Below are 22,838 nucleotides of genomic sequence, written 5' to 3'. Positions count from 1 at the left end.
TGGAATTAATATTTGGTCTGAATCAGCTTTTTATTTTGTGTATGTATGTTATAAATATTTGGCGACCTAGAAAAGTGTTAGAAAAGGTCCCTGCTAATGTTTAGAGAATAAAAATAAAAATATAAGAGAATAAAATAAATATAAACAGAATTAATAATAATTTAAGAATTGTAATAATTATAATATAATGAATACAAAAAATATGTTAATTTAGTTCAAATTGTGTTTGGAATTAATATTTGTTTTTTTTTAAGCTTTTTATTTCTTCTTTGTATATTAAAAGAATCTGGTAATCTAGAGAATTGCTAGGAGAGGTCCCTGCTAATGTTTAGAGAGGAAAATAAAAATAAGAGAATATCTGCTCCCCCACAGTCCAAAGACATGCGTTATAGGTTATTGAATAAGCTAAATTGGCCGTAGTGTATGTGTGGGTGTAAAGGCAGTGTATGGCTTCCCAGTATCCAATGGTGTACTGGTTTCCCGGTATTGGTTTGCGGCATCCACTGCATAAAACATATGCTGGATAAGTTGGTGGTTCATTCCACTGTGGTGACCCCTGATAAATTAAGGGACTAAGCCGAAAAGAAAATTAATGAATGATTACAAAAACAAAGTAAATATTCCAAAATAAAAAAATTATGTTAATTTAGTTAAAAATAAATAAATAAATAAAATATTTATAACAAACATATACAAATATAATCAATTGATATGAGTACATTCATGCACTGTAAAACCCAAACGATTAAGGTAACTCCAACCATTTGAGAAAACTGATTGCAACAAACCAAGTTCAAAAACTAATCTAATGAGTGCTGTGAACTTAATCCATTTGAGTAAATGAAGCAATCTGAGCACAGTAAACCCCAATAAATGAAGAGAACTCAAACCAACAGTACTGTAAAACTCAATAAGTTAAGGCAACTCAAACTGTTTGAGGAAACCATTTGCTACAAACCATTTAAGTTAAAGGGCACCTAGGTTACCCCTTTTTCAGATTTAATATAAGTGTTTTGTGTCTCCAGAATGTGTCCGTAAAGTTTTAGCTCAAAACACCCATCAGATTTTTTGTTATACCTTTTATACGTTTCTCTTTTATACCTTTTAAAATCAGGTAGCGGTTTTGTTGTACTGCGCCTTTAAGGCTAGTCCTCCCCGCCCACCGTTTCTATGTGCTTTGCACAGCATGCCTTAATCTCCTCCCTCGGCTGCCTCAGACAACAGACAGACATAAAGGAAGCAGATCTCACATTGTGTTTGTGACAAATTTAACAGTAAGAACTTTACCAATGAGTATTTGATGCATTTGTTATGGAGTTGCAATGATGAGTCACACACAATGTCATTTCAAAGTTCACGCACACACACAGACAGCACACGCGTTTAGCTTTGCACTATTTTTGCACGCAAATGTGACAGGATACAGGTTAATCTCCACTGCTGTATGGATATCTGTTATGTTAATGTACAAAATGCTTTGGGCACGTCCTGTCTTGTTGATATGATTATACATGTGACTACCGGGACATGAAATACGGAGCTGTCAATCAATATTGGTGGGCGGGAAGACCACACTCCTACGTCAAGTTGCGGTCGCTCTGAAAACTGATCCAATTGGTCCACCGTTTTTATGCTGTTAAATTGAAAAAAAAAATAAAATAAAGGACTGGGTGTTTTACATCACCCTAATATGACGGTCTATACCAGTGGTGCTCAACCCTGTTCCTGGAGGTCGACCTTCCTGCAAAGTTCAGCTCCAACTCTGATCAGACACACCTGAACCAATTAATTAGGACCTGAACAACACTTGATAGTTACAGGCAGGTGTGTTTGGTTTGGGTGGCAACTGAAATCTGCAGGAAATGTCGATCTCCAGGAACAGGGTTGGTCACGCCTGGTCTATACACTATACTTACACAAATGTCTGTCCAAACAGCTTGAAAGTAGATTTTTGACCATAGGTGCCCTTTAAACTAATCTAAATGAGTATTGTGAACTTCATTTAAGTAATGAGGTATTCAATTAACTCATTACCTTCAACACTGAGTTCAAAACTCTTTTCAGATTAGTAGAATTAACTTTCAGTCATTTTTGAGGTAACTACACTCATTTCATTTGATAAAGTTGACTGTTGGGTTTTACAGTGTGTATAAATCAGGGGTCACCAATCCTGGTCCTGGAGGGCCGGTGTCCCTACAGGGTTTTGCTCCAACTTGCCTCAACACACGTGCCTGGATGTTTTAAGTATACCAAGTAAGAGCTTGATTAGCTTGTTCAGGTGTGTTTGATTAGGGTTGGAGCTCAAATCTGCAGGACACCGGCCCTCCAGGAACAAGTTTGGTGACCACTGGTATAAATAAATACACGCAAACTATAATGAGTATAAAAATGACAAGCATTTTACTTTTTTATATTTGTCAAATAATATTTTGGACCCATTGACATTTTTTCTCAGTGTAAAATTCTGTCTTCATGCAATAAACTCTATAGATGTGTTTTACAATATTGGATGGAGTCTCTTGCAAGAGGATGATCATATGTGGTTCCATCCTTTCGTCTGTCCGTCCGTCCATTCATCCAACCACGCATCACTTTTCATTATCATTCCATCCATGCATAATTTTTCATTTATCCATCATTTTTTTATCCCTTCCATCCATCCATCCATCCATCCATCCATCCATCCATCCATCTGTAATTTTTCATTCATCCATCCTTTTCCTTTATCATCCCATTCATCCATCCATCCATATTTTTTTATCATCCCATTCATCTATTCATTCATAATTTTCTTTATCATCCCATCAACCTCCATATTTTATTTTTTATCCATCCATCCATCCATCTATCCATCTGTCTGTCATTTTTCATCCATCTGTCAATTTTCATCTATCCATCTGTCATTTTTCATCCATCCATCATCCAACTTTCACCCATCCATCCGTCTTTTTTATTTATCCGTCAATTGTCATTCATCCATCTGTCATTTTTCCATCCATCCATCCATCCATCCATCCATCCATCCATCCATCCATCCATCCATCCATCCATCCATCCATCCATCCATCCATCCATCCATCCATCCGTCTTCATCCAATAAACTATAGATGTGTTTTACAATATTGGATGGAGTCTCTTGCAAGAGGATGATCATATGTGGTGACCTTTGGCATATCATAGATTTAAAACCCTTTCTCCATTCCTTTATAAATCAAGAATAAATCCTTTATTCATGAGACTACTTTAAAGATAATAAACAAGCACATGCACACAGAAGCCAAAGGGGAAAAAAAGCATTGAAAAGCACCATAATGGCTCCTTTAAAGCCTCATTTATCTTTAAACTATATACCTGTATGAAGTGCTTGTCGTCATAATAAACATGCGGTGGAAACACTCCTGTGGGAAGCATCATGTGCAAATCCTCCTCATTTACAAGCTAAAAGACACCTTGAGAAACGGCCTGCTTAGTAACTGCTTCATGGTTCCCTGCTGGTTTGTGTGACAGTGGAGAGGAAAGTGTGTACACTAGTGAGCAGTGAATATACTGGCATGCTGGAGCTTTTGATGGCTTTTTTCTGGAGGTGATGTGTGTATCACAGCTGACAGCTCTGTGTCCTCCTGGACTGTTCAGGGAATATAGCCTTGAGGAACAGGAGCGATGGATGTGGACAGAGGCGTTTTACTGCAATCACAGAGCCTGTGTTTAGAGTTCTGATGCACCCGCTGACCTGAGAGAGAAACACACACACACACACACACACACACACACTAGGCCTGGCACAATATCTAATGTTTGTTGTTGGATTTATTTCACCGAAATTGATTCCGATAAGCCATATTATTGTCATTTAAGACAATATTTTAATAGTATAATAATGCAAGTACACTCCGTTTCTTTCGTTCATTAGTTACACTCATTTATTTTGTCTTCTCATTTTTTATTCATATTGTTATTCTTCAATATTTTAAATGTTTATGAGAACGTTTATTTATTTAATTCTTAAATATTTCTTTTAGTTTTTCTCTGTGTCTACAGTTTTTGTTAGTTCTCTTCCATTTATCCCTTATTTTGTGCATGTATTTTTCTTCATTTCATCACCCAACCATCCATCCATCCATCCGATCATTCATAATTTAGTCATCCATCCATCATTTTTCTTTATTATCCCATCCATCTATTGGTCTGTCCATCCATCCATCCATCCATCCATCCATCCATCCATCCACCCATCCATCCATTCATTCATTCATTCATTCATTCATAATTTTTTATCCATCCATTATTTTTCTTTATCATCCTATCCATCCATCCATCCGTCCATTCATCCATCCATGCATCACTTTTCATTATCGTCCATCCATCCATCCGTCCGTCCGTCTGTCCATTCATCCAACCATGCATCACTTTTCAATATCATCCCATCCATCCATAATTTTTCATTTATCCGTCATGTTTATCCCTTCCATCCATCCATCCATCCATCCATTCGTAATTTTTCATTCATCCATCATTTTCCTTTATCATCCCATCCATCCATCCATCCATAATTTTTTATCATCCCATTCATCTATTCATTCATCATTTTCTTTATCATCCCATCAATCCATCCCTCCATCTTTAATTTTTCATCCATCCATCCATCCATTGTTCCTCTATTTGTCATTTTTCATCCATCCATCTGTCATTTTTCATCCATCCATCATCCAACTTTCATCCTTCCATCCATATTTTTTATTTATCCATCAATTGTCATCCATCTGTCATTTTTCATCCATCCATCTATTTATCTATCGTTTTCATCCATCCATCTGTAATTTTTCATCCATCCATCTATTTATCTATCGTTTTTCATCCGTCCATCTGTCATTTTTCATCCATCCATCATCCATCATCCAAGTTTCATCCATCCATCCGTCATTTTTTATTTATCCATCTGTCAACTGTCATTCATCCAATTGTCATTTTTCATCCATCCATTTATTTATCGTTTTTCATCCATCCATGTCATTTTTCATCCATCCATCATCCAACTTTCATCCATCCATCTGTCTTTTTTATTTATCCATCTGTCAATTGTCATTCATCTATCTGTCATTTTTCCATCCATCTGCCATTTTTCGTCCATCCATACGTCATTTTCATCCATTCACCCATCCATCCATCCATCCATCCATCATTTTTCATCCGTTCATTCCTTATTTCCTGTCACTTCTTATTTTCATTCATTTCTTTTTAAAATCTTATTTCTTATTTCCCTACATTTCTTTCATCCTTCCTTCTCTCTCCTCTTATACCATCTTGCTGCTATTAGGTGTAAACAGCCCCAATTAATATGGATGAAGTGCCATGGCAATAGATTCAGATAATGAATGTGTGTGTATGAGGTGGAATATTCATCAACACATTAGCGTGTTAAAACACCTTTAGCCTCACCGCGCACCAAACAGCAGGCATCATCCACCTCCTTTCCCCCCAGGACTGCTGCAGATATACTGTCAAGCAAATATATATTTCCCCTTATCTGCTTCTGCTCCATCTATAAGGCTGTTTTCCCCTGTTCAAGCTCTTGCCTCCTGGGAGAATTGGCTGCATTTCCGGCATGTATATGATTATGGGAGTGGAAATTAGGTCAGATGCATTTTGTATGAAAGCTATACTCAGCCACAGCTGTCTGAGGACATCCAATAGCTCCCCAAAAAAGCAATTTCATTGGTACACAGACTTACACACGTACACACACACACACACACACACACACACACACACACAATTGGGAGCGGACTGAATGGGCTTTATCGGAATGCCTTGTGTGTGTGTATGTGTGTGTGTTGGTGTGTTGTTGTGTTGGTGTGTGTGTGCATGTGCGTGTGTGTGTGTGTGGGCTGTGTGTTCTCTAATATTAGCTGAAATTGGTTCTTAGCTCCTTATCTCACTGCTGTTGTCAGAGCCTTTCCTCCTGCACAAGCCTGCGCGCACACACACACACACACACACACACACCAGCCGCACCCCTTCAGATATGTAGTACAGAGCGTCGCCACAGTAAAGCTGCTCACACTGAAGCCAAAGGAGTGAAAATGCCCCATCTTCAGTCTTTGGCTTTAAAGCGTCTTGCGTTCATTAATTATGAATCTGTGTTTGTTTTGTAAATGATTGTTTTAATGTGGATGTGAACCAGCTTTATTTTGCTGTAAGCTAATATGGTGCTACAAAGCCAAAGGCTCTCTTGCATTAGAAATCTCATTTTTCCTCTACAGCTTTCAGAGCTCAGATTATCAGTCGGGGCTCATTGTGTGTTTATGAAATTTAAAGTCATGTTTTATTAGTTTTTTTAATTTTAATTTAATTTAATTAACTTTTTTGTATTATTATTATTGTTATTATTATTATTATTATTATTATTATTATTATTATTATTATTATTTATTTTTATTTTATTTTATTTTATTTTTTTAAATAATGCTGATACTTATTTTCCTAAACCACACAATTAACACACAACAACAATTGCAATGTTTTAATATCTGTGTCGCTGTAAATAAATTAGTTCAGGGCAGGATTGACATTTAAAATAAATGCTTTTAATTGTAAACAGCATTATAATTTTTATTTGTTTTATATTTAGAATTTTTATAAATATTTTTAAATATAAAAGATTTGTCTACAATTAGTTAATAAACATATTATTGTTATTATTTTTATTATTACCAGTGGTAGTTTTAATATTATTATTATTATTATTATTATTATTATTATTATTATTATTATTATTATTACTATTATTATTATTACTATTATTTCTAGTAGTATTTTTATTAATATTATGGATAAAATTTATTATTAGTAGTATTATTATTAGTAATTTTATTGTTGCTGTTACTAATATTGCAAATAAAATGATGATGATGATGATGGTTGTTGTTGTTATTATTATTAGTTTTATTAATATTATTAATAATATTACATATTATGATTATTATTACTATTATTACAACTATAATAATGATAATGATGGTGATGATGATGATGGTTGTTGTTAGTAGTGGTTTTATTAACATTATTATTGATAATATAATAATAATATTATTATTTATATTATTATTATTATTGTTGTTGTTGTTGTTGTTTTGTTGTTGTTAGTTGTAGTAGTTTTAATAATATTATTTTGATGATACTATATTATTAATATTATTGTAATATAATAATAATAATAATAATAATAATAATAATAATGATGATAATAATAATAATAATAATAATAATAATAATAATAATAATAATTATTATTATTATTATTATTATTATTATTATTATGGTTGTTGTTGTTATTATTGTTATTAATCTGACTTACAACAAGGATTGGTTTGATTAATGCAAACTTTGGTAGCATATTTAGGTTCAGACATTGTGAACGATTGTGAACGATAAGTTAATTTTTTTATGATTATTTCTTTTATTTCCGTCTGAGCTACGAATATGAACTTATCTTAAATACTAATGGGATTTGCTTGTGTGTGCACTTGTTTTTTCTCTCAACTTGACCTATTTTCTGAAAAATACCCAGCAATGCCAGGCTCTCAGAAAATGTGCTTAATTGTGGAAAATATGAGTCTTTAGTTGTCTCTAATGCTTATGCAATAAATTCCAAATCTTCTGAAGTCATACAGTATACTTGCTTAAGATACCAATCGTCAAAAACATTAAGTGTTAGCAAAAGAGCTGAGCTGAAGTAAATGAGGGAAACCCCAAATTAAATGCATTTGTTGGTATGATATTGGGAGAAAACCTCAGGCTCTTGAAGATTTTGTCTGTTTGTTTGTTTGTTTGTTTTTTGAATAAAGCTTGAATAAAGATTAACTGTCCCCAAGGGCAAACATCCTTGTGAGGAGTGATATCAGAAACATCCAGGTGTGATGAATAAATGATAGCGTACTGGACTGCGGCTATCCACAAAACTGACATTACTTTCAACTTTAGTAAAAAAGACTCACTGCAGTCTGCGACATTTAAGTCTGAAGCACGTCTTTGTGGTTTGTGCTTTTAGATTATATACAGTTGAAGTCAAAATATTTTTTTTTCCAGGTATACTTCACAAATAATGTTAAACTGAGCAAGGAATTTTAACAGTATTTCCTATAATTTTTTTCTTCTGCAGAAAGTCCTAATTATTTTATTTCGCCTAGAATAAAAGCAGTTTTAATTGTTTTAAATCTATTTTAGGGTTAATGTTATTAGCTTCCTTATGCAATGTTTGTTTTCGATTGTCTACAGAACAACCCACTGTTATAAATTGACTTGCCTAATTGCCCTAACCTGCCTAATGAACTTAATTAACCTAGTCAAGCCTTTAAATTGCTGAATACTAGTAATTGATTAATACTAGTATTCTACAAAAGTATCTAGTTAAGTATTATGTACTGTCATCATCTGCTGAATGAACAGATATGGCACTGATTGACTGTCATGCTTGTTAGATGCTTTCATAAGGTCAGATATGAATCTTGACACACAGTTTTGTCTGTCTCCTCATGCAGCTGCCGGCAGACTTCAGCAGGTTACACCTGGCAGACGGGATTCACCCTCAGGTGACACACGTGTCCTCCAGTCATTCAGGATGTAGCATCACCAGTGACTCTGGAAGCAGCAGCCTGTCGGACATTTACCAGGTAACTACAGTCGCCTTATAGTGGGATGTTTTTGACAGCTTCAGTGTCATGTGACTTCAATGATTGTTTTCATACACATACTTTAGGCACCAAATTCTTAAATGGAAAGCTTAAATTATTACAATTTAATCGAATAAAATAAACTAAAACCACTTTTGAGATGCATAAAACCTTTAAATACAGTGGTGTGTAAACAGTGGTGTTTGCCCCCTTACTGTTTTTATTGATGAGGAGGATCCGGTCGATGGTTAAACTTAGGATCCAGGAGGTACAATGCTGTTTTCGTCCAGGCTGTGGTACACTCGACCAGCTCTACACCCTCATCAGGGTGCTCGAGGGTTCATGGGAGCATGCACAACAGCCCACAAGTGTAATGTGGTCTTGGGGAAGGCATTCAACTGTGTCCCTCGTGGCATTCTTTGGAGGGTGCTCTTGGAGTGTGGGGTCAGAGGCGCTCTGTTAAGGGCAGTCTCGTTCGTATATGAAAAGAGTAGGAGTTTGGTTTGCATTGCCGACAATAAGTCAGACTTGTTTCCAGTGCATGTTGGGCTGCCCCTTGTCACCAATTCTATTCAAAATTTTCATGGACAGATTTTCAAGGTGCAGCCTTGGGCTGGAGGGAGTACAAGGGTCCACAGGATCTCATCTGTGTTATTCGCAGACAATGTTGTTCTGTTGGCTTAATCGAACATGGACCTTTAGTATGCATTGGAGCAGTTTGCTGCCAAGTGTGACGCTGCTGGTATGAGAATCAGCACCTCCAAGTACGAGGCCATGGTGCTCTACCTGAAAAAGGTGGTTTGCCTTCTCCAGGTTGGAGGAAAGTCCTTACCCCAGGTGGAGGAGTTCAAGTATCTTGGGGTTTTGTTCACGAGTGAGCGAAGGATGGAAAGTGAGATTGACAGGCGAATCGGTGCAGCAGCAGCTGTAATGCGGTCAATGTACTGGTCCATTGTGGAAAAGAAGGAGCTGAAGCGAAAGCCAAAGCTCTCGATTTACCGGTCAATCTACGTTCCTGCTCTCACCTATAGTCATGAGCTTTGGGTCACGACGAAAGGACAAGATCTTGGATACAAGCGACCGAAATGAGTTTCCTTCGCTGGGTGGCAGGGCGCACTCTTATGGATAAGGTGAGGAGCTCTGACACCCAGGAGGAGCTTGGAGTAGAGCTGCTGCTCCTCCACATCGAGAGAAGTCAGCTGAGGTGGCTTGGGCATCTGTTTTGGATGCCTCCTGGATGTCTACCTAGGGAATTGTTCCTGGCATGTCTCACCGGGAGGAGGCCTCGGGGAAGACCCAGAACACGCCAGAGGGACTATGTCTCTCGGCTAGCCTGGGAACGCCTCTGGATCCTCCCGGAGGAGCTGGAGGAAGTGTCTGGGGAGAGGGAAGTCTAGGGTTCTCTCTTAAGACTGCTGCCTCCGTGACCCGGCCCCAGAAAAGCAGTACAAAATAAATGCATGAAGGAATGAATATACAGTATATACTGTTTATATATGAATAATATATGGGAAAAAAGAGTAAACACATACATTTTTTAAATGTTTTTTTTTTTTTTTATCAAGAGAAAACAAAATGCAAAACTACATAGTCCTGTAGGAAAAAGAGTTTGCTTTCAATGTCTCTAGTTACACACAAGCCTCATTACTGCTGTACCTGTTGACAATCAAGAAGTCATTTAAATAGGTTGACAAGCTTGTTAAAAAGTTTGCTTGACAAAGTTAAGTAGACCAAAAGATCCTCAAAAGTTAGCCATCATGCCAAGATCAAAAGAAATTCAACAAATAAGTGAGAGAGAAACTAATTGAAAGGAAAGGGTTATAATGACATACTATGTTCATTATTAGTTCATGTTAGTGCATCATGTTAGTGCACAGTGCATTAACTAATGATGACAAGCATGAATTTGGATTTTAATAATGCATTTGTCAATGTCAAATTATGATTAATACATTCTGTACAAGTATTGTTCATTATTAGTTGATGATAAGCGGTACATTATTGAACATTAACTTCTAAAATCTTATCCGCTTGTTAAGTGTGACGTCACGTGAAGCGGCTTCCGGGTCCAAGCGCTCTATTCAACTGAATGGGGAGACTCATGAAATGGTTTCGAAAATCACGATCGCAGTATATATGTCCATGCCTGATATCCAATGGCCAGAAAGTGATTAATTTTTGTTATAAATTGTTAAATTTTTGGTATTTGTTATGCAGCACGCCCAGAGATTGTTGTGTACACTATGACTTTATATAAAATTAACTTTAATGTGTGATAGGAATAAAACGTGATCATAAACGAATGATTTCTCCACTCAAATGAGTGGCGGCTTGGACCCGGAAACAGTATTACATACGTCACAAACACGTCACCACTTAACAAGCTGATAGTAAAGCGTGTGCTTTTTTTTTTAGCAGGGATCTTTGATTAATGAAGTGTAAAACAGTAGTTACTGTATGTATCTTTTATTACTTTATAAATAGTTTTACTGTCAATTACCATCAAATAAATGCATCCTTACAGAACATGAATAATTAATTGCTTTGAAAAAAGGATATACTGTGGACCAGTGGTTCTCAAAGTGGGGGTGGGGAGGTTCAACTTTCTGACACCTTTATCGCATTTACGTACATTAAAAATAAATACAGCCACAACTGAACATGGCGGATGGTCTCCGAGTGGCGGTCTTCAAAATTAAATGATGAATAAACTTGGGCCTATTGTTATGTGTGCACCAGTGTGTGCAAGGTTTGTATATTTAGAACCACATCAGAGAATTTTGAGGGTCGCGAGTCACAGGTATTGTAATTTTGGGGGTCGCAGGCTGAAAAGTTTGGGAACCCCTGCTGTAGACTATCCCAGATTTTTTTCAGGTTGACCCAGTTCTTCAGTATAGATGCAGATTTGACTCCATTTCAGTTATTTATTAATTTCTTCATTTATATTGTATTCATTTTGGCAGATGCTTTTATCCAAATCATCTCACAGTGCTTTCAAGGTACATATTTAATCAATGCGCATGTTCCCCAGTAATTCAACCCAAGACTTCTGTCACTAAACATTCGTCACTACAACTAAACCAGAGTCAATGACCTGTGAAACTATATCTGTGTCAGTCTATAAAGTGTGTGTGTGTGTGTGTGTGTTTGCCTCCATTAATCTTATTAATTGTGTTTGACTTGGTGTTTGCTGGTCTGTTTAATTGATTTTGTGTGTGGTGTGTTTGCGCTGGGCTGTGTGAAGGTGTATTGGAGATAACACGGTTTGTTTGGTGATGGTGATCCTGGCCTGATGAGCATCTGGTTAAAGCTCATTTACATCTGGCCGTGTCTGATCTCTGATCCACACCCCACTTTACTACATAGAACCTTCACCTCAACACAACAGCATGATGGACCCTTTTCACAAGACTGTTATGACGCATTTAACGCTCATCAGCATCTTAAATCCTTAAAGTTTTTCATATTTAGATGTTTTTTTTAAATATATGAACATTTATATGTATTTATGAATGTATTGTATCAACTTTGCATCAAATTATAAAAAAAGTGGATTACCGCTTATGCAAGGTGTTTCTAATGCAGCGTCTATAGGGGCAAGACAGTTAATTTGATGTTATTCTCTCTTCTGGCTGCCGTTATCAGTCTTACACTATTTTTTTTTTTTTCTGAAAGTCTTGATAACACTATTGAGGAGGTTTTCTTTTATTATTTTAGCAAATAGGATTGTAAAAAAGTGATTTGACGACTTCTGCTGCTCAGAAACCTGGAAATGTGAAAAGGGTCTATTAATAAAACAGTGCAAAAATAAAATGCAATATTTCTAATAATATTTATTTATTTCTGATTGGATGAGCGTAGTTGTAATTTGCATATTCATGAGTCTGTCTGGTGATCGTAAACAGTCGACAGTTAACTGCAAAATAACTGCTGTTAATTACAGTATTATTTAATTTAAGGATTGTTCATTATGATTTATTGCAGGTACAGCTGACCTCAAAAACCTCTCATGTAAATTTTTTTATTCTTTTTCTAATATTTTCCAAGTGATGTTGAATATATATGTATATATTGAATACAAACTTACAACTTACCTAGGTAGCATAATAACCTAGATACGTCTTTAAATTCCACTTTAGGTACACCCATATCTTGCTAAATAAGTACAAAAATATTATGTACTGGCATAAATGAGTTATTAAACTATTATGGTTTAAAATGTGTTGAAAAGAATCTTAAAAGAATTTATTTCACAATTTTAACAGTGCATTACTGAAAATAAGCAGCATCAAGTGTACAATTACAAACTTGTATTGTTGATAGAGGGGGATTGGTGCAATTGGTGCACATTTAATACAATTTTTTTATAATATTTTGTTTATAAATATTGAAATATACGTTTGCAAAATTATATAAAAATTACAATTGAAATACTAATATTATTATATTAAATATTCTAAATTTGTTGTATGTGTGCTCAGTCCACAACGAATCATTTTACAATGAACTGTATTTAGAAGAAGAATAAATATATAATAAATAAATAAATACAGTATAATATAAATATAATAGAAATGCAAGAGTATTAACAGTGACCAAAATTATTTATATTGTCTTGCTCTAATTGATTTATCGTAAAACTGAAACTAGCATTAATGTCTTTTATCTTGTTTATTGCAATTTTTTTCTTAATAAAAGCTTCATGCTTCAAAAGTAAAATAGTAAAATGAAATAGTGATATTTGTTGTTGAAGTATTGCTTTATGTAAAATCAGAGTTAGTTTAAGATTGTGTTTGCATAAAATCTAACTTTTTTTAAATACCAGCATCTAACCCTCCATCAGTTTTTATACAAAAATTCATTCATTCATTTTCTTTTCGGCTTAGTCCCTTTATTAATCCGGGGTTGCCACAGCGGAATAACCGCCAACTTATCCAGCATGTTTTTACACAGTGGATGCCCTTCCAGCTGCAACCCATTTCTGGGAAACATCCATATTCACTCATTCACACTCATACACTATGGACAATTTAGCCTACCCGATTCACCTGTATTGCATGTCTTTGGACTGTGGGGGAAACCGGAGCACCCGGAGGAAACCCACGCAAACGCAGGGAGAACATGCAAACTCCACACAGAAACACCAACTAACCCAGCCAAGGCTCGAACCAGCAACCTTCTTGCTGTGAGGTGACAGCACTACCTACTGCACCACTGCGTCGCCCTATAAAATAATCATATTTTATAATAATCAAGACTTGGTGTTTGAATGTTCTGTGGGTCTTGGAGAAGAAACAAACACTATTAACCTTATTTCCTGTGTACAATCGAGTGCAGCCATTTCAATCTTTTTGGCTTGAGACTTCCATTCTTATTCACTTCCATTCATATTTAGACGTTAGAAACAGCTCGCTCTGCTGCTTAATATTTTCTCATTATATTATTTTATTTAGTCTTTATAGTCATGCAAGCACTTGTTTGTAGAGCAGGTAGTTTACCGTTTTCTGTGGGTTATTATCCCTGATTTCTCCCATAGGCGACTCCCATAGGCAAAAACGAGCAATGAAGAATAAGGTCAATGGCTACTTATATAGTTTTCATAAGACATAAATTCCTCAAGCTGATTGTGCTATACTAGTCTAAAAAAAAATCAGAAAAGTTCCATACATAAACACTCAAAGAGATCAAGAAATTGAGCAAAACATATAAATAAAACAATTTAGACATGAGATGTAAATGGGATTGTATTTATGCAAGTCTAATTTTAATCTGATTGACCAAATCACATTTTAATAGCAGGTGTGAACAGTAATCTTACAGTATATCTTACAGTACTTCAGAGCTCTAAAATTGTCAACAGTCACAGCTCGTATCCTCAGCGTGGCTGTCAGAATGGTCACTTTTTTTTCATCTTTTTTTCATTTGAATAAATAATGATGCAGGTTCTTTAGGGAGGCTTGAAAGCATTGATCCAAGAATAGCCCTGCTAAAAAATTCATCTTCCCTTCACGCTCTTCTTAGCCGCCCAAACAGTGCTATGGATCTCACCAGACGTGGAGGTTTGAAAGATAAATCAGACCCATCATCGGCTACAGCGCATTAACAGACTCTTTGTTCGTCTTCCATCATTGGCTCTTAAACGCCTTTAATAAGAGACGCCAGACTGGTTTGTTCTAAGCCTGTAGCGTTGGCGCTGTTTGATTTGCATCTTGTCTGATTGGCTGCACCATTACCTATCATGACCTCCCAATCATCCCCCTTCATCGAACTGGCTCTATCACTGTCTCTCTACTCCACCAATAGCTGGTGTGTGGTGAGGGCACTGGTGTCGTTGTCCTGTGGCTGCAGTCACATCATCCAAGTGGATGCTGCACACTGGAGGTAGTGTGAAGAGACCCTCTTTGTGATTGTGAAGCGCTTTTGGTGTATGGCCATACAAGATAAATGCGTTATATAAATACACACATTACTTACTTACTTAATGTATGCTGGGATAGTTGGCAGTTCATTCCACTGTGGCGACCTCTGATAATCAGGGACCAATCAGGGAAGTGCAATCACTTAATTTTATGTGCTAACACCTTAAAAAACTTATACTTTTGCTGTTTGTTCAAATTACGTATCTAAAATGAGTTGAAACAACACAATTCTTGAGTTTTTTTTTTGGAGGACAACCTAATTGTTTTATGTTCAATCCACTTAATCTGTAATAGTTCACTTAATCGCACCCTGCTTTTTTTTTTACACCGAAGCATTTGTGTGCTGTATGCATGGGTTTATGCAAATCTGACCAATCAGATGGCACCTTTACTATCTACGTTTCCACCATTAGGTCCTGTTAGCTGAACAGCTGAAAATATACAATAATGCTAGGTAAGAGAGAGGAAAATGACGACAGCCAATCAGAATATGACGTTTTCAGTCATTCATTGTGTTTTAAAGACTAAATGTCTGCAAGTATCTCAGAAAATTATCTATTACATGTTTATTTTAATATGATCATAACATAAATGTATAAAGTTGAAGTCAAAATTATCAGCCCATTTTTCCCTAAATGATGTTGAACAGAGCTAGGAACTTTTTACAGTATTTCTTATAATATTTTTTCTTCTGGAGAAAGTCTTATTTGTTTTATTTTGGCTAGAATAAAAGCAGTTTTAAAAACAACACAATGGGCAGCACATTGAACACATTTTATAAGTGCTCAGAAGCTTATAAATAACTAATGAAAGAATAAAGTTACATTACAACCAAGCACACCATTGTTTTCCTTGTAAAATTCCCAATAAGTTTGATGTGTCACATGACCCTCTTCCTATTGAAAAAACAAAAGTTGGATCCAAGATGGCCGACTTCAAAATGGCCACTATGGTCACCACCCATCTTGAAAAGTTTGCCCCTTTACATATTCTAATGTGCCACAAACAGGACGTTAAAATCACCAACCATTCCCATTTTAATTAAGGAGTATCCATATAAATGGCCCACCCTGTATATCGAGTGCGATTGGTCTTGTTTCTGCCAGAGGCTTAATGAGCTGAAGCCAATCATCAGTGTCTGGATAAAGACGTGATGCGATGTAAATCCCAAAAGATTCCGCTAATGGGTGACTGCTTAGTGCATTGATTTTAAGATCTTCAAACCGCATTAATCAACAGTCATTGATACCTTTCCTCAACAAGACTGCCGTTGTTTAAGTGCACAAGCAACCAGTTGGTGTACATTCATGATTAACTGCCTTGAGAATGTGTGTTTTATGGCATGGATGAGAAATTAGGGCTTTTCTGCAATTGAGAACATTGTCTGTGTTGCGAAAGGTTCATGTTTACATTCAGTCAAATGTACAGTTATTCTTATTCTTATTAAGTCAGAATTATTTGCCCCCTTGAATTATTAGCCCCCGGTTTTTTTCCCCCAATTTCTGTTTAGCTGAGAGATCTTTTCAACACATTTCTCATCATAATAGTTTTAATAACTCATCTAACTGATTTATTTTATCTTTGCCATGATGACAGTAAATTATATTTGACTAGATATTTTTCAAGACACTTCTATACAGCTGACATTTAAAGGCTTAACTAGGTTAATTAGGTTAACTAGGCAGGTTAGGCTAATTAGGCAAGTTATTGTATAATGATGGTTTGTTCTGTAGACTATCGAAAAAAATATTGCTTGAAGGAGCTAATAATTTTGTCTTTAAATTGGCTTTTAAAAAATAAAAACTGCTTTTATTCTTGCCAAAATAAGACAATTAAGACTTTCTCTAGAAGAAAAAACATTATCAGACATTCTGTGAAAATTTCCTTGCTCTGTTAAACATAATTTGTGAAATACCTAGAAATGAAAAATAAATTCTAAGGGAGGCTAATAATTCTCTGTATTCATTTATTATGTATAGGTTTGAGAGAAATGCTAAAGGTTGTTATATTCTTTTAAGCTCTAATAACATTTATTTGTGGCACCTTTTCTGTTTTCTGGAGGTGTGCGTTGGCACAAGGCCGCAGGCCGAGTGCCTTAGTGCCCCCACCAGTGCCGATATACAGCCATATCGCACTGCTACGAGTGTGGTATTGCGTTTATACAACAGTTTGACGGCATAATTGTGTATATAAAAACTAAATCAAACATGGAGAGTCTCAAAAACCCTTATGTATGAGGAACTACTTTCCTCCAGATTCAAAGCATAAGCTGACAGTTAAACAGCTGAGTGTGCATCTTTTAAACTTTAGAGCTTTAGTGTCTGCTTTTTGCTTGTTGTATGTGGGCGGAGTAATACACAAAGGGTAAAGAGGCTGTAGGAATTCTGATATTGCAGAATATCGCACGACTATCAGCCAATCAGATTTGAGAACCAGACAGAACTATTGTTTAAATATATATAAATATTTTATATTTTTTATTTTATTTTGAGTTTATATATATATATATATATATAAATAAACTCAAAATGACAATTTTATTTAACAATTTTTTTTGACAAAATGTGTTACTAGTTTACAAAATAAAGCAAAATGGCATTTTACTTAAACACATAAAGTTGTAAATCCAGTAGGGATGTAACGGACCACAACCCACAGTTCGGAACACACGTGACCCGCAAATTATTCTTGTCTGTAGATTAATCCTCAATTTGTAATGATTGCAGAGAGATCGCGTCATTCAAATCACATGTCAAAGCATTTAGGCTTTCCTGTAAAATATAATGATGACGGAAGAAGATGTGGTGGGTTGTTCCGGATGTGGTGGCTTTCTGAGGTTATTGAAGGTGTTTTCTGTCAGTACTTGTTTAGTTCGCATTAATGCATTCAGTGTAAGCTGCCTGATTAATCATTAAAAGATCGGGATCTCAACACCCACGCAACATAAATGATAAATGGTGGTGTTTTGCAAATGTTTATTAATCCTTCGAATTGCTGAATTTAAATCTGTTTGAAAAATGCAAAAATCAAGAAAGAAATTGAGTCTTTTGAGTTAGTTATACAGTTACAATCAGTCAAATAACACAGAAGAACTGGGAGAACAATTTATAGTTTAGCTATTTATTAAAGATGTAACAATATTGTAATTACCGTCATACCGCAATAGTAATTTTTTCCAATAATACCGTAGGCGCATGACTCAATAAAACTATTTTTCTGAGAAAAGTTTGCTTTGGCGAATGAAGTGAACGGGAGATAGCGGGAACTACAATTACCATCAGCCTAGGCGTGGCCATCATCCTTTGCGATCTGTTGTCACTGCAGATCTAGTAATGTGGAAATGGAGTGTGCTGCTAGTAGCAGGGAAGAAAAAGAGCTGGAAATGATCGAACCTAAAGCGGGTTTTAAATCGGATGTGTGGAAGCATTTCGGTTTCTTTCTAAAAAGATACGAAAAAGGAGAAAAGGTGACAGACAAAAAAAAAAAAACAGTATGCAGGCACTGCCAGACTGTGGTGAAATATAAGTCGGGGAATACGACTAATAACAGTCATGGGGACTGCAGAACACAGCACACTTGTTAGAATAATGCAGACATTAGCCCCTTTCACACATACAGATCTTTCCGGAAAATTGCCGGCAATTTTCCGGAAAGCTTGTATGTGTGAACAGGTACTTTTTGAAAATACCGGTAAATTCGTTCTGGCTATTTTCCGGAAAGAGAAGTTGTAACATTACCGGCAATTTGCCGGAATGCTGCGCTGTGTGAATGCAGAAGGAAGATTGCCGGAATAAGCGCGTACACGTCTAGAACGTGCTGACGTGAGACGTCTGCTTTAGCCAATCACAACAGTCAGACGCATTTACGTCCGCGCGGTTTGTGAAAATAAAAACCTTTGAATATTTTTCCAGACACATTTAGCTGCTAGAAGTTAGTCAGATCACGTTTATATGTTCTTCTTAATGCCAACTGTGTAAATAATCATCGTTGAGATGTTTATGATAAGCCGTTGTTTGTTTACCTTCAAGCTTTGCGTGTGCCTGTGAAACAGCCTGTGAGCGCCTGCACACGCACATATTATGAACATCTCGACATGCGAAAGTGATCCTGCGAAAGTTGTTCACAATATTGATCATCCACAGAGTTTGTAATTTAGTCAAATGTTTACAAATACAAGCGCAGCCGTTTAAAGCTCATTTGTGGTGAATGATGTCAGAATTTACCGGTATTTTGGAATGGATGTGTGAATGCTCTTTTCCGGAAAATTTCCGTAACGTCCTCACCTGTGTGAACAGCGCTTTTTTGAATATACAGGTAAAGTTGTTCCGGAAATTTTCCAGATATTTACCGATATCACTGTGTGAAAGGGGCTATTGACTTGTACCGCAAAGAGATCTCTATCTCACTCATGGCTTGTCCTCTCAAGTGGTGGAAAGACAATGCACAACATTACCCACTGCTGTCAACCTTGGCTAAATCATATCTCTCTGTCCCAGAAACCTCAGTCCCAAATGAGAGGCTTTTTTTTTTCTGTTGCAGGGGACATGCCCAGAGATCCCAGCGTTTACCAGATTATAGTTATATGATAATTTTCCTTAAAAAACCCATCTCTATCTAAGTGAGTGAGTGATTAAATGTTGAATGTGATGAGTTTTCAACAATACTAAATTGAAACTTTTTTTTTTTTAAATGATTTAATAGTTTTTTGTTATTAATATTGAAAAATTGAAGTTCCTGTTTCGAAACTTACAGATAGATGGCTAATTTGTATGTCATTGATATGTTCAGTGCTAAGGTAAATAAACACTTTTGGCACTTTTTTCGAGTCTTTTCATTAGTTTTGTTTTTCCTGTAAATTATTCAATAAATACCGTACCGTGACATTCATATCGAGGTATTATCATACCGTGAAATTCTGATACCGTTACATCCCTACTATTTATGGTAAAGATTACGCTCAAAATGAACTTGATGCTCAAAAATGAAAGTTGTAGCCAGCACTTACATTATTAAAAAAATAGGTGGCGACAACCAGCCATCATAAACATGCCACTGAATAATTCTTCAAAAATGATCATTTAGCAATAAAGCATGACGTTCTATGAGTGAATCACTGAATCATTAATTGAAAATGAGACTAAAAATAAATATAGGTTATAATGTTAGATTTCTACATTCAGCGTTTTCAGCAACAGTAGCAGTAACAGGGAATTTTTCACAGTACTGATTAATTCACAATTATTTTTATTCAGCTGATTATTTCTTCATTTTATTTTTAATTAAATTACAGCTTCTAAGTTCTGTTTGTTAAAACCAAAATTGACTACGTTTACATGGACATCAGTAATCAAATGATTTGCCTTAATCTAATTAACACAATAATAAGATTAAGGTGTTTACATGAGTTGCTTTTTGAATGTTTCTTTCATGATTCCGTTTTACATGTTATAGCGCATACTTAGATTAACGTCATTGTGTCACCACGCTATCCGCATTTCCTCCGAAGTTTTATATAATTTCGGGTGTTTCATTATTAATTTGTCAACTTTAACTGCGGTCCGACACTTTCACTTTCATTCGGGCATGCCCCCCGTGACAAACAAGATATTGGATGCAACTATGAACTGCTAGAAGAGTGTCGTTTTAATGGAAGTTGATACCAAATGATGAATATAAGAAAAAAAAAGCTCCACATTTTATGATGCAGGTGTCTGTGGTCTGCACTGACTCGGTAGGTGCAAAGAGTGTCATATAGCCGTGTGTGTGTGTGGACTGTCCTGTCGTAAAACATGGCGAAAAGCCCTACAGTACATGATGGTAATAATTCGATTAAGGTGTTTACATGTCTGTAATGCACTTTAATAATGCGACTAAAGTCAGCATACTCCACACGTTTTAATTCGATTCCTCACGTCTTAGTTCGATTATGACCTTAATCGGATTAAATTAATCAAAAATCGCTGTTTACATGGTCGACTCTTAATCAAAGTATTGTCTTAATCGCAATAAAATCTTATTATTGGTGTTCATGTAAACGTAGTCACTGTCTTGCAGTGCTGTTTTTGTAGTAAATGAAAAGCAAATGGCATTTGTCTCCTTCCTTTTTGGCTGATCCGAAAAATAGACCGATCCGTGACTAAAAAATCACAACGTGATCCGAATTATGAGATTTGTGATCTGTTACACCACCAAAATCCAGACCTTAGCACAAAGCTTTAAAAAAAAGCGTGCAATTGCAAGCCTTTACTAGCAGCTTTACAGTGCTTTTGAAAAATGTAGCGTGTTCATTGTAATTGTATTTCTCCTGAGGTGTTCTGCTTAATAAAGAAGGCCATGCAAAATAATTCTTAGATGATCAATTCTCAATGTCTTTGGTAATATAGGGATGCTACAATATAGACAGCCCTTTAGTTTTTATATTATTGCACAGTGGCACCTGCGTTACCCTCCTCCCTCTCTGATGTGGCCCCGCCCACTCAGCCTTCTGAGTGGCTGCTTTCAGCACCATCTGAATATTTGATGAGAAATGCAGGTCATTTAAGTCAAAATGACATGCGTTTGTGCGAGTCCACATTGAGTGGCTTTAGAAATGAACAGTGTCTGGAAGCCGGAGCTGTAAAGATGCGTCCGGGAACCGGCTTCTGCAAGCAGCTGGTCAGGGCCACACTGTGGGCAGTTTCAGGGAGGAGTAGAGCATCACTGGGGCTCGTCTGCCAGGTGAGAGGGACTTAGGTGGGCTTCCACTGGAGATTGTATTGTTGTGTATGTGAAGACAGGGCTCTTTCTTTTGTTGAGAAGTCTTAGGGTGGAGATAGGAAAATCTGCCTCTGTATTTCTGTGTTCAGAGGTTTTAGTTTTTTTGCTTCATTTGGTTTGATTAAATATTTTTTGTCACTTTCTTATTTTTTTCACATGATTTTATTATTTTGTTTATAAGGTTGATGTAATTCATGATGTAATGTGCTCTGGTTTTGCTCATGGAAATACACTGATATGTAAATTGAACAGGAAACCATTATCCAATTTTGCCTCCAACAAAGTGTTAATTTAATTTAATTTAATTTAATTTAATTTAATTTAATTTAATTTAATTTAATTTAATTTAATTTAATTTATTTTTTTTAGATTATTTTATTTTAGTATTATTTTGTTTTTGTGTTATTTTAGTATAATTTTATTTTTGTTTTATTTTAGTATTATTTGTAATTTTATTTTTTAATTTCATTTTATTTTTATTTGTGTATATTTTTATTTTATTTTAGTAATATTTTAATTTTAATTATATATTATTTTTGTATTATTTTTATTTTTGTTTTATTTAATTTTTTGCTATATTTTATTTTAGTATTTTGTATTATTTTTGTTTCATTTTATTTTTTTTATCATTTTTTTGTGCATATAAATATGTATTATTGTTTTTACTAGTAGTGTTTTTGTGCCTATATTGATATAAGGAGAAACCCAGATTTAAATTCTGCCCTGGCAGTGTTCATTTTTATGCATTTATTGCTTGTTTGTTTGATTTTCAGCATATTTTGATAATTTATTTTTGGGTAAATAATTCCCTTTATGGAAATCGAACCAATACAGAATCAAAAGCTGGAACTAAATGGGGATTTATAACGTGCTCTAATGTTTGGGGAATATGAAGAATAATCAGGAATCGCAGTGGTTTTTCTTTCTTTCTTTTTTTTTTTTTTTTTGTCTGTTTGGAAGGTCTTAGCCCTATACAGATCTAGTGTTAATAAAA

General features: G+C 35.5%; 1 protein-coding gene and 1 long non-coding RNA gene across 51 annotated transcripts in view; both read left to right on the top strand.

Annotated features, from left to right (window-relative positions):
- Positions 1-22,838, top strand: part of LOC147840916 (uncharacterized) — a 639,653-nt gene that overhangs the window by 195,831 nt on the left and 420,984 nt on the right. The window lies entirely within an intron of this gene.
- rapgef2b (Rap guanine nucleotide exchange factor 2b) overlaps positions 1-22,838 on the top strand; it is a 257,487-nt gene that overhangs the window by 171,279 nt on the left and 63,370 nt on the right. For all 50 annotated transcript variants that reach the window (XM_087281895.1, XM_087281881.1, XM_087281876.1 and 47 more), the window contains one exon: positions 8,538-8,669. In XM_087281895.1, the coding sequence (XP_087138021.1) occupies positions 8,538-8,669 (132 nt within the window). The remainder of the gene's footprint in view (positions 1-8,537; positions 8,670-22,838) is intronic.

Source organism: Danio rerio, chromosome 14 (assembly GCF_052040795.2).
Source record: "Danio rerio strain M-AB ecotype USA chromosome 14, GRCz13ab, whole genome shotgun sequence".
Lineage (NCBI taxonomy): Eukaryota > Metazoa > Chordata > Actinopteri > Cypriniformes > Danionidae > Danio > Danio rerio.
This window is presented reverse-complemented; position numbering and strand designations above follow the sequence as displayed.